At 46.4% G+C, this 18,467-nt stretch overlaps 1 protein-coding gene across 1 annotated transcript in view; it reads left to right on the plus strand.

Moving 5' to 3' along the window:
• Positions 1-18,467, plus strand: part of SLC6A11 (solute carrier family 6 member 11) — a 135,945-nt gene that overhangs the window by 87,891 nt on the left and 29,587 nt on the right. The window contains exon 7 of the mRNA XM_060631769.3: positions 15,992-16,095. Within this exon, the coding sequence (XP_060487752.1) occupies positions 15,992-16,095 (104 nt within the window). The remainder of the gene's footprint in view (positions 1-15,991; positions 16,096-18,467) is intronic.

The raw sequence follows: 18,467 nt of genomic DNA on the forward strand, positions 1-18,467 counted from the left end.
CTCCCTATCTCTCTCAAATAAGCATTAAAAAAAATAATAGTACCTAGCTCAAAGCATTTTGGGAAGGACTGAGGTAATAGCCTTTTTAGGCCTCCAGAAAAGAGAGTGAGGTGCATGAGGATTTGAGGGCCTGGGTTTCTGCTGCTGAGATGATAGAACACACTCACCTTTTTCAGGAGCAAGCTGGTGTCTGCATTCTCAGGTGGTACTCAGGTGAGCAGCGTGCATAGTTCCTTGAAGGCCCATATGGAGGTGGTGGGTTTCCCCTCTGTTCTCACTCCTGATGCTGCCCAAAAGTGAGGTCCCAGGGAGAGGAAGTGAAGCCTGAAGAGCTCAGCTCCCTGGGGTTTGTCTGCTGGGCCTGGGAGAGGAGGCATGAGCTTCCTGGCCCTCATGGGAGCACTCACCCTGGGGTGGAGACAAGGCCAGGGCTCTGGGACCAGTCTAGAATAGCTGACTATTCTTTTGCTTCTCCTCCTGGGACACATCTACTTGGCTTTTCAGACTCCTCAGACTCTTCCTCAAGCCGGAAGTAATGACCCCTCTGGCCACTCGGCCCCTCCCACTGGATGCAGCTTTTAACGTGAGCCAGGGGCCAGTGTGTGCTCTACATGTGTTGTCTTGTCTTGTGTCCAGAACAATGCCAGCACCTTGGAGCTGTTGTTATCCCCACAGTACCCCTGAAGAAACTGAGGTTCAAAGAAGTGCCCCCTCCATGTCACCCAGCAGAGCAGGCACTCAAGATCTGTCTGATACTGTGGACCGGGGAAGGTCTTGTTTGACTTCCTTTCCCCTCATTCACTTGCTAGATTACAAGCTTCTGAGCAGGGACTAGGGTCTTATTATTTGTGTATTCTCTACACCTGGCAGATAGGTGATGCACAGAAAGTGTTGTTGGGGGGAATTGACCCCCTGATCGTTAAGTTTGTTAACAGCAGAAAACCTCTGAGATTTCTGCTCTAACTTCCAATGCAGTGCAAGAATTTCCTCACTGCACCCCCAACTACTTAGCAAGAGGGAGCTCATCCTGGGGCTGGAGCTCTCAGCTGGGGAGAAAGCTCTTTTGCTGCTGTGACTGTCCCCATACCCTCACCACAATGGAACCCCTCAAGGAGGCTCTTCCAGGCAGGAATTTGAGTTCCTTTCCCTTTCACTCTCAGAATTCTGTTTCCCATGGAAGTGAGTAGCATCTTCCTGCCTCGTCCCTATGACTACCACAGGTGTTTTCCAATTCAAAGTAAGAGCAACTTCCAGCCAAACATATAGTGATGAATGAAATGCCAGCTCTGTAAATCTGTGCAGTTCAGGAAGGCACGTTCTATCCCCGCTCGACATCCTTTGCTTAGCTTGGAAGCATTTCTGCTGGGCAACTTCACATAGATCTTTCTTTTCCCTGCCTCTAGGCCTTTCTTTGCTGATACCACTTGCACCCCTAGAATATCCCTCCTCTTCCTTTCAGCTTTCCAGGCCAGGACAAGTGCTACAAACCTATTGAAAATGTATATTTCCATGAGTGTGGCATCCTCCTCCTCTTCCCTTTATAAAGACTCTCTGCTCCTTGCGTTTGAATTGAAGTTTGCTCCTGGGAAGGGGCAGGAGCTTAAACTCTGGTGTCACAGTGTCTTCCTGGGCTTTCAAGACTAGAAGGTCAAAACACCTCAAGGAAAGTGAGTCTCCATTGACCCCAAAACATATCCTTGCTATATAAGCCTGGTGTCCAGGGCTAGAAGACCATCTTTCACGGGTTTCAGCTCACTTACCAACTCTGACTGAATGGAGGAATTCTACCATAGCTGGGCAGAGGGGAGGGCAAGAGAGTGTTGTGAATGATTAACAATATCTGCCGTGAGAGGAAAGGTGGGGAAGGGGGAGGGTTGATTAACAGTGTTTACCATGGGCAGGAATATGAATGGGATTGATTAGCAATGTCTGCCATGGATGGGAAGAAATGGGGGGTTAAATTCATTAGCAATGTCTTCCATGGGCAGGAATTGGAGGGGGACTGATTAACAATGTCTGCCATGGATGGGAAGAAATGGAGTGAAATTGATTAGCAATGTCTGCCATGGGCAGGAATTGGAGTGGGATTGATTAACAATGTCTGCCACGGATGGGAAGAAATGGGGGTTAAATTCATTAGCAATGTCTTCCATGGGCAGGAATTGGAGGGGGACTGATTAACAATGTCTGCCATGGATGGGAAGAAATGGAGTGAAATTGATTAGCAATGTCTGCCATGGGCAGGAATTGGAGTGGGATTGATTAACAATGTCTGCCATGGATGGGAAGAAATGGAGTGAAATTGATTAGCAATGTCTGCCATGGGCAGGAAATGGAGGGGGATGTGCTTGCCACATACTTGTCATCGCCATTACAACCCAGTTTCCTCATTTTACAGATTAGAAAACTGAGGCCAGGAGAAAGAATTTGAGGGAGAACACCCAGGAACTATCAGGGCAACCTGGAATTGGAAACAGGGGTCCTAACCTTGTCAGTCCAGCACATTCTCCACTTAGCCTGGTAGCTAGGACTCTGCATGAGCCTTGAATCTTCCCTTCCTATGTCCTGGAGACTCCAAGCAGCTGTGGGCTTTCAGCACATGTTGTTGAGTATTAACCAGTGTGCGAAGTGCCAGAGATGCATCAGTGAACAAACAAATGAAAGTCCCTGCTCATTGAGTCTCTGTTCTAGGTGGAAGAGACAGACCATAGGCAATGAATATGATGATGGGATTAAATGTATTCACTCTTTTGTCTCTGGGCAAATGCAGAGGTGGCTGCCTTCACCAACTGTGGCTGCTTTCTTTTTCATTTTCCTCTCAAGGGAGTCCTTTCTGTAGACAGGACTGCATGTGGCCACTTGGCTCTCCCAGGGCATGGAGCATCCTGGCGTGCCCTCTCTTTCCTTGGCTCTCTGCCTTGAACCAGCTCAGTGATTATGAGAAGAGAGAAGTGGTTATGGCAGAAGCTGATGAGGCTTCATCTTGGCTGCTTGCTCAGCTGACATGGGAGAATGTGCCAGTTTGGGGCTTGGTTGGGAGCTCAGGTCTCATTTGGCCAAGAAGTCCCTGGCCCTGTGCTCCCAGAGATGGGATGTGGGCTCTGCAGCCTCACCACTGATGCCAGCTCAGATTCCTCGTGCCTCAGTGGTTCTCAACCAGGGCTAGATAGGACCACTGTCCAAGGATCACTTAGAAACACATGGAAGCCTAGTTCTGGTTTCTGTGCTGACTGCGGCTACTTCTAGTATTTAGAGAGTAGAAGCCAGTGATGTTACACCCCTGCAGTGAAGAGGACATCTTGCACAGTGAATTGTCCTGTCCAGAGTGCCAGTTGTGTCCCCCCAGAGGAACACTTTTGGCCTAAAGTGCAACCCCTTGAGGGTGCATGGGCAGTCCTGGGAAAAGCTCAGGGCAGGGAACATGCTATCTGTGGGCCTTGCTCATGCTTCCTACTCTCAGAACCTCCTCTCTTTAGCCATTTGGTAAGATGGGACTCAATTGTCTCATGTGATGGATTAGGGGGTAGGCATGCACAGGCCTCAGGATTCCGCCACAGAAGGCACGAGGTCATTGCCATCAGCTCAGTGCCAACAACACCCATATACTCCCTCAGCTCTCTGTGACTGGGACATGGCTGTCCAGCCTCCGGGCAAAGACCCAGCCACAGTGACCCCGCTCCCTGCTCCACACAAAAGGGCCACCAGGGTTAGCCTACACGCCCAGGCTCCCCCCCACCCACCCCTGCAGAACTGAACAGCTCCTCACCGCCCGCAGTGCAACCCTTCAGCCCAATGACACTTTACTGGCAGGGCCTTTGGCAGGGCCCCAGTCCAGCCCCCAGGGCTGGCTGCCCAGGGAAGTGCTTGGCTCCAGAGCCAGAGGCTGTAGAACATATTTCCAGTGGGGCTTACAGGCCAAGAGCTTCTGCCCCTTCCCACCACTGTTCCCACTGGCCCTGCCCGCCTGCCCAGTGCATTAGCATTTAAATATATCCAGAGTGGACTCCCCCAAAGCCCTCTCCCCACCATTGAATCCATCAGGGAGGGAGCATTTGAATCCTTCTCTCTCCCAACTCCCTTCCCTCATAATGGCCATACTGTATTCATCAGCTTCTGTATGTGGCATTAGCAGAAAGAAGGAGAGAGGGCGCCTAGCAACCCAGAGGGGGCTGAGAAAGAGGTGGGAAGGAAGTGATTTTCATGTAATTATTCACTTCTACAAAAGCCGTTGTCAGGTACACACTGGAAACACAGCTGTTGTATTATTTTCCTAACCTACTTTTAATCTTTTGAGAATCTTTACCAATATAAAAGGAGAAAAGAAAGAGCTTAACTCAGCCATTTTCTGCCGGGCCATATAAGTTATGTTTTAGCCTCAGTCGAAGGCTCCGCTTACAAAAGTTGTGTTGTGTATGTGTGTTTGTGTGTCTTTGTGTGGTGGTCTGTATAAAAGAAAATGTTAAGGAGACAAAAGCCTGTAGGTTGTGAGCCCCAGGAGGGCCACCAAGCCCTGTTCTGGCTACTTGGACCCAAAAGCCAAATGCTGCATGTGCTGTTGGGTCTGGCGGTTTTTACGCATCTTCTTGGCCAGGCATTTGGACGGCAAGGAGCCTGGGAGTGGTGAGACGCTGGCTCCTTCCACCCCTCACTGGCGTACCCATGTTCCAGGCTCTAGAAGTAAGTGGGTCTGCGTTAGTGATGGGCAGCTGCAGTGTTTGGTGCTACTCAGACATCTGATTTGTTCACCTGGTCTGAAGAGGCTGTGATGGGGGAAAAGGAGCAAGAGCTTGTTTTCATGGTACAGTTGAGAAGTGTTAGCCCCCAAAAGAAATCACATTAAGGAAATCTTACCAGGTATCCCACTGTGTACCTTACACTCGCCATATCTTTCACGGACAAAGAAGTCGAAGTTCAGAGAGGTGAAGTAACTTACCTAGGGTTGCACAGCAGGTAAGTGGACAAGCTGGGCTCCTGCCTGACCCCAAAGCTCACATCCTTCCATTAAGCCATAGCAAGGCTTGGAATCAGGCACCTGACAGAAGCCACGTGATTTAATTTAGTCCCCCTTTAGACCCCTTAGCATGGTCTCCCAGAGGGCAGGCCACATGCCAAAGGGCAGTTCCAGAGGCTCATTTGTCCCTAAGGCTGACTCCTCACACAGTGGCCAGGGTGTCTGTCTGTCCAAAGCTAAAGAGACAAGTGACTTCACTCCTGTGGGCACTAGTTTTTCATCTATAAAAGGGGGATAATAATAGCACTGACTTCAACAGTGAGTCTGACGCTTGGAACACAGCCCCTGCCGTGTCATAGGCACTAACAGAGGTGAGCTGGTGTCATGATCATTGGCATCACTGTCCTCACTCCCCTCCTTTCACTGAGGGCAGGATGGGCTAATGCTACATTTGTCAGGGACCTCGAAGGGTCAGTGCCACAAATCCCACCCACTCCAGGACACAGATAGGGGCATACCGGGCCCGCCCACTGGCCTCCGCTTTGGTGATGCGCAGAGGAACTGCCCTTCTGCTCTGATGGTCGGCTCTGTTTGTGGACCTGAAAGCACGTTTCTAGGGAAGTGTCTTCCTGTCCCCCATGCTGTGCCAGACACCACAGAAAATGAGACCTTTGGCTCCAGTTCCCTCTCAGCCTCCAGAGACAGCAGCGACACCTTCACTGCCTCGAAACCTCATCTCCCATATAGTCCCTGCTTGCTCCTGTCCACCAGGTGTTGTATTGCCTCTTCTCTGCTTTGGTGTGTGGTCTGTCTCTCCTGCTAGAATGTAAGCTCCCTGAGGGCGGGAGATGCTGGTACTGTGCCTGGCACATGGTAGATTCCCAGTGCATGTGTACTGTAGGGAAAAGAAGGGAAGAGGTTTTTGGTTTGGTTTTTTTTTCTAGATTTTTCAATACTGGCGTATCTGAGGAGGGATTAATGTTGATTAAACACCTACTGTTAGAGCTCATGGCTGGGTTTCTGAGCACTTCCCAGTGCCCTCCAAGAGCTAGCCACTGTGTCGAATATCTCTTTCACACACATTGTCTTATTGAACCTTTTGCTTGTGAGAGAAAAAGAGGGAGGTGCTAACCACATAGGCACAATAACCCCTCTCCTTGATCCCTGCCGAGTAGAAGTCTCTCTCCAAGAGGTGAGAAAAAGACACTAAGCTTTCATTCCCAAACTTCTAAGGGATAAGACATTCTACATATATGGTCAAAATGGAAATGTGGGGAGAGGGAAAGCATGTTTCTGCCCCTCCCCACAGCTGTCTCTAACCTGGGGATAATCATGTCCACCTCAGGGCGGCCTGTGGGTCACAGAACATAAGCAGGTGCTTTGTAAACTGTAAAGTGTTCTTCATGTGGACTGGGGCAGCAAATACTGAGTGTCTGTCATGAAAAACATAGCTTCTCAGTGTGGGTAGGGAAGAATTTGTCCTTGTGCATCCACCGTTCTTTGTTCCTCCTGGCTAATATCATCAAGGACCTACTACTCTGTGCAGCCCTGTGCTGGGCCCTGTGGGTCTCATTGGGAAGTGGGGTTACACTCTGATCCTTTGCTTTCTGTACCTACTGTGCACCAGCGCTCACTGGAACCAACTGTCCCGAAAGATGTGAGGTTACCCCAGAGCTAGAGGGCGGAACCACCTCTCTTCTAAAAGGGGCTCTGCTCCCCTGTTCCCATGCAAATCTGTTCTCCAAACCTCTGAATGTGGACCGCCTACGTTCATGCTGCCAGAACGCCCCCCATTCATTGCTGTAGAACATGGGGAGTGATCCGTTTCTCAGCTACTTACCCAGCTTCCTTAGGGTTTATTTTGTGGAGACTATTTTCCCTTCAAATTGTGTTGAGAAATAGGAAGCCCTTTCTCCACTGAGCTTACCCCTTTGTAGCATCCTGGGAGATGCTGGTCAATGGGGTTCAGTTGCCTGGTCTTCCTTTCATTAAGGTGGGGTTGCCTTTGTCCTATTTGACTGGACAGCCACAGAGCTGTTTATATCCTAGTGGAGACTCCAGGCCTACTCAGCACACCAGGAGGCCCGAGCTTTTCTCTGAAACATGGAGCCAGAGTACTTTGGGTTCAAACCTGACTCTCTCCTTGATTAGCTGTTTGACTTTGTATGGACTCATTTCCTCTTCTATAAAAATGGAGATAGGAGTACTTGCCTTAGTGGGATGGTTATGTAAATGATGACATTGTGTCTGTGAAAACCTCTAGTACAAGGCAGGTTTTCAACAGTTAGCTCATGTTTCCCACTTTTTTTAAAAAATGCATTTATTTATTTTCGAGAGACAGAGAGACATGGAGCCCGAGCAGGGGAGGAACAGGGAGAGAGGGAGACACAGAATTTGAAGCAGGCTCCAGGCTCTGAGCTGTCAGCACAGAGCCCGACGCGGGGCTTGAACTCACAAACCGCAAGTTCATGACCTGAGCTGAATTCAGACACTTAACCAACTGAGCCACCCAGGCGCCCCTGAAGTTTCCCACTTCTTAAGGCATCACCAGATTGGTGGAAGGGTTCATAAATGTTATTAGTCTGTTTTATTAGCCTCTCTTTTTATCTTTTATAGAGTCATTCCAGGAGCCACCATAATCTTGTTTGATCTCTGGGTGTTTGTGGAATTCTTAGTTGAAGTAAGTAGTAGGGGAAATAGACGTGGGATAATGCCTATAGCAGAGATAATACTGTGTGTTTACCAACCAGTTCTCACTTCCTTTTTTCTTCCTGCATAAGTAGGAAGAGTACATTTCCCAGACTCCCTTGCTTTTAGGTTGGGGCCATGCAACCTGGTCCTGGTTAGTGATATGTGGGCAGAATTGATTTAATCAACCCCTGGGTCTAACTCTTAAAACTTCCCAAGCAGACCTCCAATTCTATGTTCCTTTGCCTCAGAGGGTGCGTTGACGTAGAAGTATCAAGATAAGATAGAAGGGCTTGTATTGCTAAGTCACTGGGTTGAAGAGAGCCCCTTCATAATCTGTGTTTGGCTTTTTGTGGGAAAATAAATGAAAAACGATAAACTTATGTTGTCCTAAGCCATTGAGATTTGGGAGTTTATTGTTTATTCTTGCGTAGCCCAGCAGTAATTATCTTAACAAATATAGCAGCTCCCTCATAAGTTAACTATTTCCTTCTCTGATGAGGAGGAAGGCTGACAACTGGGACCTTGTTGCATTTTTGCAATGACAGGCAGATGTTTAAGAACATAGACACACCTCACTTAGGCAAGTCTGTTAAGGAGGCTTCATGTGAAGATATATCATGCTTCTTCATGAGATACTTTCATGAAGTCTAACCCTGAAGATTCTTGGTTCTTGAATGCCCAATGAGCATGTGTCTAAGCAGAGAAGTTTTATCAACCTGAGTTTTACAAATGTGGAAAATGGAAAAAGCCAGTGGAGAAAGGTGTGGATCTGGAGTCAAGGAGATGTAAAGTTACTGCTAAAATTGTGATGACTCCTAAATGTGTGTCTCCAGCCCAGGCTGTGATATTTAGCCCTTGACTATCCCCCTGCCTCCTGCACATCTCAGTTGGATGTCTCAAACTTGCCTTGTCCAAAACCATGCTTCCCCATTTCCCCACTTTATACTTCCACCCTCCCTTTAAAAAACTAGCTCATCTTCTGTTACCCTCTGTCTACTAAATTGCTCAACCCTGGGTATTCTCTCATCTCCAGTTGAGACCAATCTTGTTTCATCTCCCCACTGATCATTTCTTGGGAACCAAGGAGACAAGATGGCAGCAGAAAAAACAAAACCTTAAAATTTTCCAGGCTCTCTCCACCCAAAGAGAAAACCCAGGATAGTAAAACAAAAAAACCTACAGACAACATCTTCACAATAATTACTCCATGAACTAGAGCTCATGACTCCAAGAACCACAAAATGTGACCAAGTGGAGCCAAATGCTGATAGCAGTAACATTTGCATAATGTCAACTTTGTGAGAGAAGATGAATATGAAGATAAAGGCAAAGGCCAAAGGAATTCAGAAGCCTGAGAGCCGGGAAAACCAGAACTCTCTAAAACATGTTCACCCCTGGAAGGAGAGGACTCTAGGAGGGGAAGCTTGGAAGGTCTATCTTAGAAGGTCAGCCAATTTTTTCCTCTGGGACTTTAATGGCTTCCTGTCTTACATTTAGGTTTTTCATCCATTTTGAGTTTATTTTTCTGTGTGGTGTAAGAAAGTGGTCCAGGTTCATTCTTCTGCAGTCGCTGTCCAGTTTTCCCAGCACCACTTGCTGAGGGACTGTCTTTATTCCATTGGATATTCTTTCCTGCATTGTCAACGATTAGTTGGCCATACATTTGTGGTTCCACTTCTGGGTTCTCTATTTTGTTCCACTGATCAAAATCCTAGAAGAGAAAACAGGCAACAGCCTCGTTGACCTTGAGTGCAGCAACTTCTTACTTGTCTCTGGAGGCAAGGGAAACAAAAGCAAAAATGAACTATTGGGACCTCATCAACATAAAAAGCTTCTGCACAGCAAAGAAAACAATCAGCAAAACTAAAAGGCAACCAATGGAATGGGAGAAGATATTTGCAAATGATATATCAGATAAAGGGTTAATACCCAAGACCTATAAAAAACTTATCAAACTCAACACCCCAAAAAACAAATAATCCAGTGAAGAAATGGGCAAAAGACATGAATAGACAACTTTTCCAAAGAAGACATCCAGATGGCTAACAGACACATGAAAAAATGCTCACCATTACTCATCATCAGGAAAATGCAAATCAAAACCACAATGAGATACTACCTCACACCTGTCAGAATGGCTAGAACCAACAACTCAGGCAACAACAGATATTGGCAAGGATGTGGGGAAAGGGGAACCCTTTTGCACTGTTGGTGGGAATGCAAACTGGTGCAGCCACTCTGGAAAACAGCATGGAGGTTCTTCAAAAAATTAAAAATAGAACTACCCTATGACCTAGCAATCGCACTACTTGGTATTATCCAAAGGATACAGGGTGCTGATTCAGAGGCACACATGCACCCCGGTGTTTATGGCAATACTATTGACAGTAGCCAAAGTATGGAAAGAGCCCAAATGTCCATCAAGTGATGAATGGATAAAGAAAATGTGGTATATATATTCAATGGAATATTACTCAGCATTCAAAGAATGAAATCTTGCCATTTGCAACAACGTGGATGGAACTGGAGTGTATTATGCTAAGAGAGGTAAGTCAGAAAAAGGCAAATATCATATGACTTCACTCATATGTGGAATTTAAGATACAAAACAGATGAACATGAGGGAAGGGAAGCAAAACTAATATAAAAACAGAGAGGGATACAAACCATAAGAGACAAAAACAGAGAACAAACTGAGGGTTGCTGGTGGGATGTTGGGTGGGGGAATGAGCTAAATGGGCAAGGGATATTAAGGAGGACACTTGTTGGAATGAGCACTGGGTATTGTATGTAAGTGATGCATCACTAAATTCTGTTCCTGAAATCATTATTACCCTATATGTTAACTAACTTGGATTTAAACTAAAAAATAAATAAAAAATAGAGAAGAAGGTCAGCCAAAACTAGAGGAATATATGTGGGCCCCAAGCTATAGGTGAATGTGGGAAGGCTTTGGGAAGCTCGAGCATGAGGTCTGGGCCCTGGGAACTCTAAGGACCAAGCAGCTGAGGCTCCATAGCCAGAGAGAACACCACCCTGGGGAGAAACCACTAGAAGCAGAATCCAAATGAGCAGATCAGTGACACTAGAGGAAACAAAAAGAGAAATTTGGCATAAGAGTAGGGGAAGGGAACAGAGAACAGTAATTTCAGAATGTACTGTCTGCACAGTCATAGTTTTCAAGACTGTTTGATAATAACAGAAGAGGTAACTATGAGGCTAGAAAATCTACCCTGGATCATCTATCCCCCCATTCCTCTACACAAGAAAATCTCCTAAGAGGACAAGAAAATGTGTCTGCCCTACACATGAACAACAGAAAAGAATCATGTCAAATCCCATACAAAGCTATTATAAGAAAAAGAATTGTGAACATAATAGTATTCCTATAGATAATGTATGCATTCCACAGACAAGCCCACAAAACAGCTGAATGCTAAAACTTAATATTTCAAAACAAGCTGAAAGAAATGAAGAACCAACAGGTGTGATAAAACAACAGCATAGGTGAAATTGTTAGACAGAAAGAACATTTGAAAATAAGGCTGACAGGAAGTACTGCTTAAGAAAGGCAAAACATTTTGGGAGGAATAACTAAATAGAAGGACTAAAGAGGTGAATAGACATCATGGGTAATATCATAAGGTAAATAGGGGATGGAAAAGAGGAAAGTAAAAAAAATAAAGTCAGAAATGAAGAGATAATTTAAAGAATAAAAGAAAAAGTGATATAAAAAAAAGATCCAACGTATACATGAGTATGCCAAGAAGAAACCCAAAGCAGTGGAAGAAAATAAATACTAAAAACAATAATTCAGGGATTCTTTTTTCCTGAAATAAAAGAGAAGACTTGAACTTTATCTTGAAAAAGTATATCAGAAGCCTAGGAAAATCAACCCAGACTAGTCAACATTAAGACCTATTCTAATAAAAATGACTGAACGTTAAAGAGAGAGAAAAAAAAACACCTGAATGTCGGTCATTCAAACAAAAAGAGTTAAGTGAGAAGAATGGATTCAGGCTTTTCTACATTTCACTCTGTGCCAGGGGAAAACTATGCAATGTATTTAAGATGCTCTGGAAAAGAAAAAGAGAACCAAGGATATTATGTGCAGCCATACTGACGTTCAAGTATGAAAGCCATCAGCCAACTATTACGAACATACAAGAAGCCAGGAAATCTTACTTCTCATGAGCCTTGCTTGAGGGACTTACTAGAGAACAGGCTACTGGCAGCCAAACTGACAGGAGAGGTATTATCATAAGGGCTGGAGTAAGCATTAAATTAATAGTCACCTGTAGAGCTCACACTGAATCGTGCCTGTCACGGAGACAATATAACATGTAATGGCTGTACATTGTGATCATGCTCTTACGGAACAAAATTTAAAGTTGGGAAACGGTGGAATATGTATATGGAAGATAGGATAAGTTCGCATGTTGCTTTTACCTATCAACTGGAAACCAATGAATATTTCTTCTATTTAGTTGCTAGAGGAAAGGGAAGAAAAATAAACTGAGACTACTGACTAATTTCAATTTCAATATTCCTCATAGTTGGGAAGCAACACACAGTGTCACAAAGAGGGGGGAACTAAGGGAATTGTATAGAGGCATGAATTTGATGGTAACCACCAGAATAACAATGACAGGCATTTTACCTTGGAGATAGGGGAGCAAGAAGGAAAAGTTATTTGAGAAAACATCCCCCTGTCACATGAACCTCCAGACCCAAAATGTCCTCCCCCATCTTTCTTGTCTTTAAAGGTGTGCCTTTAAGCACAACTTCTCTGATTGCCCTAGCACGTTAATTATCCTTCCCCCACCCTCACCACCATCGACCACTCCTAGGTACTGGCTACCTTGTGCTCTGAATGTTTCAGCTTATCTCATCTGCAGACAAAGATGAAGTGCTATATGTAACTGTACAGTATTTCTTTCAGGTTCTGGCACAGGGTTCTGCATACAGAAGGCACTCAGTAAATGCTGGTTTACCAGTAATTCAGGATTGATTGAAGGATTTGGGCTTATATCCCCTGGGCTTTTCTAAGCACTTAATGTTGCTACTAGTCAGAATTCTTTGAGTTTGAAGTGACAGCAATCCAGTTCAAGTTGACTTAAGGAAAAGAGGAATTTGGGGCACCTAGATGGATGGCTCAGTTGGTTGAACGTCTGATTTCGGCTCAGGTCATGATCTCACAGTTCGTGGGTTTGAGCCCTGTGTCAGGCTGTGTGCTGACAGCTCAGAGTCTGGAGCCTGCTTCAGATTCTGTCTCCCTCTCTCTCTCTCTGCCCCTCCCCTGCTTGTGTGCTCTCTCTCTTTCTCTGTCTCTCAAAAATAAATAAGTAAACATTTTTAAAAAGAGAGGAATTTATAGGCCTCTGAAAGTGCAATGTTCTAGGTTAGGCCTCCATTTCAGGCATAACTGGATCCAGGTACTCAAGTCATATCATCAATATCAGTCTTTCTTTGCTCTAAACTCTGCTTTCCTCTGCGTTGGTTTTATTCTCGGGCCGGCTATTCCCTCATGTTCAGTGATGACCCCCAGGAATTACAAGCTTAGCATCTCTAGGAGAAAAGAAGGTATCCCATTTGCAGTAGCTTCAGTAAAAGTCCCAGGATTGAGTTTAATTGTCTTGGCTTGCATCATATGCTCATCTCTGAATCAATCACTGTGGTCAAGAGAAATGCTTTGACTGGCCAGTCCTGGGTCATGTGACCATCTCTGAAGCTACCTCCCAGTAGAGAAGAGGTGGTTTCCCAAAGGAAAACTGGGGAGCTGTTACCTGAAAGGGGGAGATGGATGCTGGGTGGGCAAAACCAGCAGATGTCTGTTTTAGTGCTGATGTGCTCAATGCACAGACTGCAGGGAAAATTCCCCATAAGTGAAAGTCATTCTTTGGGGGTTACATCTTCAGGGTGTGTGGATAGAAAGCTCTCCGGTGTTTTCAAAGTCACAGAGAGCTTGTTTACCATGTTCTGGGTGGAGAGGAACCAGTGGCCATGGAGCTCAGTCATGATGGACAAACTAGATTTCCCACAAGTCTGGCAGTTTTTCTCAAGCAGTTCTGTACAGTCTGCCAGAGGACAGAAAAGGGGCTGGGTACAGGGACATCTAATTTGCAGAGGCATTACAGGCAAGAGTGAGGTACCAGAGGAGCTGTGCTTGATAGAGTGCCAGGAGTCCCACTGGGTAGCTCCTGTGATCTGGTCTTCGGTTTCCTGGGGCAGCAGCTGTTCTGTGTTTTACCTCTTTGTATGATTTACTACTGGTCTTAGAGATTCAGAGAAAGCACCCCTGCCCTTGGACCCTAGAACTCTCCCTCCTCCAGGCAAAATACCTCTCTTTCCTTCTTGGGGATTTGATGACTCAGTAAGGTCACTACCCTGGATTTGGGTAAAGAAAATCCACTGACGTAGCAAATAGGGGAACTGAGGCAGAGCGGGAGGACTTAAAAATGCATCCATTTCTCTCCTAAATCTTTAACATTTGTGTCTGCACTGGACCCTCCCTATCAACATTTAAGCATCCTTGAGTTTCTACCATTAAAAAAAAATTCTCCCTCAATTCCCCTTCCACTACCTATCTTTCAACTCCCTTTGGAGGCAAAATTTCTTGAAAAAGCTCTTGTTATATTCACTCTTTTCATTTCCTCTTCCCCGTGTCTCAGTCCACTCTGTTATACTGGCACCCCTGCTCTACACACACACACACACACACACACACACACACACTTCATGAAAAGGGCTCTCCTTGAGATGCTCATTTAGCTCCAAGACACTCCAGTGAGGGAAAAAATGTATTCATTTCTTAGGTTGAGAAGCAGCCTAAGATTAAGATCTTTAATTTTAATAAGTATTTGCTGAATGATTAACACACTCCAGCAAATCCAGGGTAGAGTGACCTGTACTGTTGTAACCAAATCCCTGAGAGAAGAAATAAGAGATTTTGCGTGGAGAAGGACGAGTTCTAGGATCCAAGGGGCACTGGTGCTTTCTCCAAATCTCTAAAGTGCTACTGCATCGAAGAGGAAGGTGTGGTCTGGATGGCTCCAGAACTAGGAACCTTCAGGAAGGGGGACTTCCTCTCATTTTAAGAAATGTTCTCATGGTCAGAACTCTCTAAAGAAGAAAGGGCCACATCAGGATATAGTGAGTTTCCTGTCACTAGCAGTCATCAAACAGAGACTATTCTAACAGTCAGGAGTACTCAGAAGAGAGTCTTGGGTGGGAGATTATCCCAGAGGACTTCTAAAATTCTGGGATTGGTTAAGTATGTATCTCTAGATGTGGGTCTCCATAGACTTGCCTCTGCCATTCCCAGATGTGTGGTCTTGAATAAATTGCTCAACTTCTCTGTTCCTCACTTTCCTCAGCTATAAATAATAGCACTTACCACGTAGGGATGCTGTGAATATTCAAATGCCCTAATGCTCAAAGGGCTCAGCCCTGGTGCCCAGCACATAACAAGTGCTCAGTAAATGTAGCTAGTATTTGTATTTAGTGCAAAGCCTTGTTCTCTAGATGGCACCCTATTCTCAACCATCAGCGTCACCGGCTGCATTTGGCTTTTAGCTCTGGATTTTCCTTGGAGCTGGGCTCAGAGAGAGCCTGGGGAAACATGTTAGAAAAGCCATTGTAACTCCCGGTGTGTGTCTCATGCTGTCAACAGCAGTTTTTGTCAGAGAGGAGCCTGGAAACTAAGAAAGTAGTTTCCATTAAGTACCACAGAGGAAGCCTAAAATGCATCTGTTTTGAAAGGTGAAAGATACAGGTGGGCCTCCCCCTTCTCCTACCCCTTCCCTGCCACCTCTTATGCTCAGATCAGCTATGCAAATATTTTCTCATGGGCAGAATCCTGTGACAGTTTTCTCATGGTAATCTTAATCACAAAGATAAGAAGTCACTCAATTTGGCTTAAATATGACTTGCCTTATGAGCTGGGTCCCAGGAGCTTCCATTCCGTATCACACAAATCCTCTTGACAATCCTAAGAGGGAAGTTCATTCCCCACTTCGCGGATGAGGAGACTAAGCCTCAGAGAGGTTAAGTAGCTTTTCCAAGGTCACACAAGCTGGAGCAGGGACCTAAACATCCAAATTCTTGCTGTTCAGCGAACTGTTACCCATAACCTCTGGAAGATTCTGGAATTAATTAAGGACATGTATATTTAATGAAGCAGTCCCCAATAACAGAACTTCTAAAACACGTTCCTGAGAAGTTTAGGAAGATCGTTTATTTCTCCGTCTAGACTTTTTGGATGGTAAGGTGTGGGTGGGGGATTTCAGAGAACAGGGCCATCACTCATCTGACTTCTCTTTATGCTGACCTCTTTGTGCCTTCCTGCAGGTCTGGGTAGATGCTGGGACACAGATCTTTTTCTCCTATGCCATCTGCCTGGGTTGCCTGACTGCTCTGGGAAGTTATAACAATTATAACAACAACTGCTACAGGTGAGCATTTTGTGGCCCTGCCAAACCCCAAACCTCCACCAGACCCCAAGAGCTCCACACTGTCAGGCTAGGTCACATTCGTCTTCCCGCCTTGCAGGGCCAGGACAAGACAGGCAGTCTGTTTCTCGGCCTCTCCCTACCCCAGGATCAAAGAGCGGGCCACTTGAGGAGCTAGGAAAATAACGAATGTGATCAGAGTGTGTTGCAGACTGAATGTGAATCCACCCCAGGAGTCTTATTCAGGCCCCCATCCCACCCTGTGTGGCAAAGATTTATCCCAGGGCAGGTAAGTGACTTGCCCAAGGTCACATCGCTAGTAAGTGGCAAAACTGGGACTTGAACTCAGGTCTTCTGACAGTGCGGGCTTTGTTCTTCTGCCTTCTATTCAGAACCCTGCTTCTTGCCCCTTCTCACTTGATTTTAGGGTCCTATCCTGTCCCATCTGGAATGACTAGTGCCCCATCTTACCCCTCGGCCTCCCTGCCTGGCCTCCTGCATGTGCCCACACCCAGAACTGGGAAGGGAATTGCCCAGGTTGGGAGGTGAGCCTGAGGCTGTCTGACCCTGGCTGCCTGGCTTCTCATGCCTGCAGCCTGATTTCTACTGTGAGGCTGAGACCCACCGAGGGCCAGGAGCCCACTCAAGGTCACCAAGCAGTGCATGGCAGAAGGGAAATTGGCACTCTGGATTCTAGCCAATGGTCTGTTTGCTGAGGTCTTTGTACCCCTGAATTCAACTCCTGGTCATAGTAGGTGGCTCTTCAGGAGACTTGTATTTAATAACCACACAATTTGGTTGCTATGTGGCTCAAGGGAGATCGTGCATTTGAAAGAACTTTAGGCATGATAAAAGTCCCTCCCATATTATCCCATCTTTGAGATGGGGAAAGAGAGGCTCACGGAAGTGACGCCCGTCAGCTGTACACAGTAGAGCCTGGACTCTGCCTGAGGTCTCCCATTTTTCCATCCCAGGGCCCTGCCACATCTCTCTGAAAGCTAGCTTTGTGATTGCTTTATTAACCCATTCATTAAAACCATGTGCATTGCGTGTCTGCTGAGTGCAAGACACCAGCATTGGTACCTTAGGAGATAACACACAGGAATGGCACAGCCTCGGTCTACAGATTTTGTAAGTTGGGGAAATGGAGGCACTGAGGAAGTGAAAGTGGCCAGGTCCAGCATGCTGTAAGGAAAAGCAATTGTGGAATCCAGTGTGCCATTAGGCAGCAAGTTCTGTTGTTCCTGGGGGCCCTTGGGCAGAGAGGTATTGGGTATGGCTGGGCAGAAGGATGCTGGAGAGGCAGAAGACCACGCCAGGTTGTCCATACGATCCTTTCTACCTTCCAGGAGTTCGTGGGGAGGTGGGTGTTGGGGGTGAGAGGCAAAGCACTCTGTCAGCCACAATGCAAAACAGTAACCATGGACAGGAAGAGAAAGGCACGGGGCAGGGAGAACAGCATGGCAGTCCTCTGGTCGGGGTTGAGTGTGAGCCACTTGGGATGTTGGAGAAGAATGCTGTCTGCACACAGCTGTCACCATGCCAGTGTGACTACTGACTTAGACCAGCCCTCTGTGCAGGACACTGCAGAAATCACTTGGCCACTGCCCGGCTGTCAGCTCCATGAGGACACAAGCTAGTTCTTGTTGGCCACCATCCCTTGAGCCTACTACAGTGCTGCCCAGTGTGTCAGGAAGCAGGGAAGGAGCCATCTGTTACACAGATGAGGAAACTGAGGCCCCCAAATAAGTCACTTGCTCATGTTCATTATTACCAGTGGTGGAACGTGGCGTTGAACTCAGGGCTTTCTAGTTCCTGCTTCCTATTCCTCAGCAACAGGGATGGCCAGTTCTTTCCCAACATCTGTAGCTGACAAGGATTTGGCCAAGACTGCCCTGTCTTCGGGCCATGTCCTACAACCGTCTCCCCCACCGAGCATGTGGGTAAGACATGCTGGCCACCACAGATCTCTTCTGCTGTCCCATCCAAGAGGCAGCAGAAGAAAGAAAATCCCCCAGGGGATGTTGCAACATCTGAAGGCCCATTTTACTTCCATTTCTCTGCGAACAGGTCTTCCCAACTCAGAGGGAGTAAATTAGTACCCTCCCTCTGACAGCCTAATAGCTTCTGGAGGTCTTCAAAGCCCAGCTCAGCTCCTGCCAACTTTAAAGCGCTTGTTACATAAGCTTTCCACCTAGAAGGTGCCCTGCAGGAAGGAATTAGAGGGATGGGAAATGCAGCAAACCAGGCGGGGAAAATCCTCACTTCAGAACACAGGCTGCTAAGCTCCTTCTGCTTAAAAGGTGTGAGTGCTCTGAGGGCCAAGGGGTGGGATGCAGGGCTGGAAGGGACCTCAGGTCTGCTTAGTGCTTCTC

The sequence above is a fragment of the Panthera onca genome, chromosome A2 (genome assembly GCF_046562875.1).
Source record: "Panthera onca isolate mPanOnc1 chromosome A2, mPanOnc1 haplotype 2, whole genome shotgun sequence".
Classification (NCBI taxonomy): Eukaryota; Metazoa; Chordata; class Mammalia; order Carnivora; family Felidae; genus Panthera; species Panthera onca.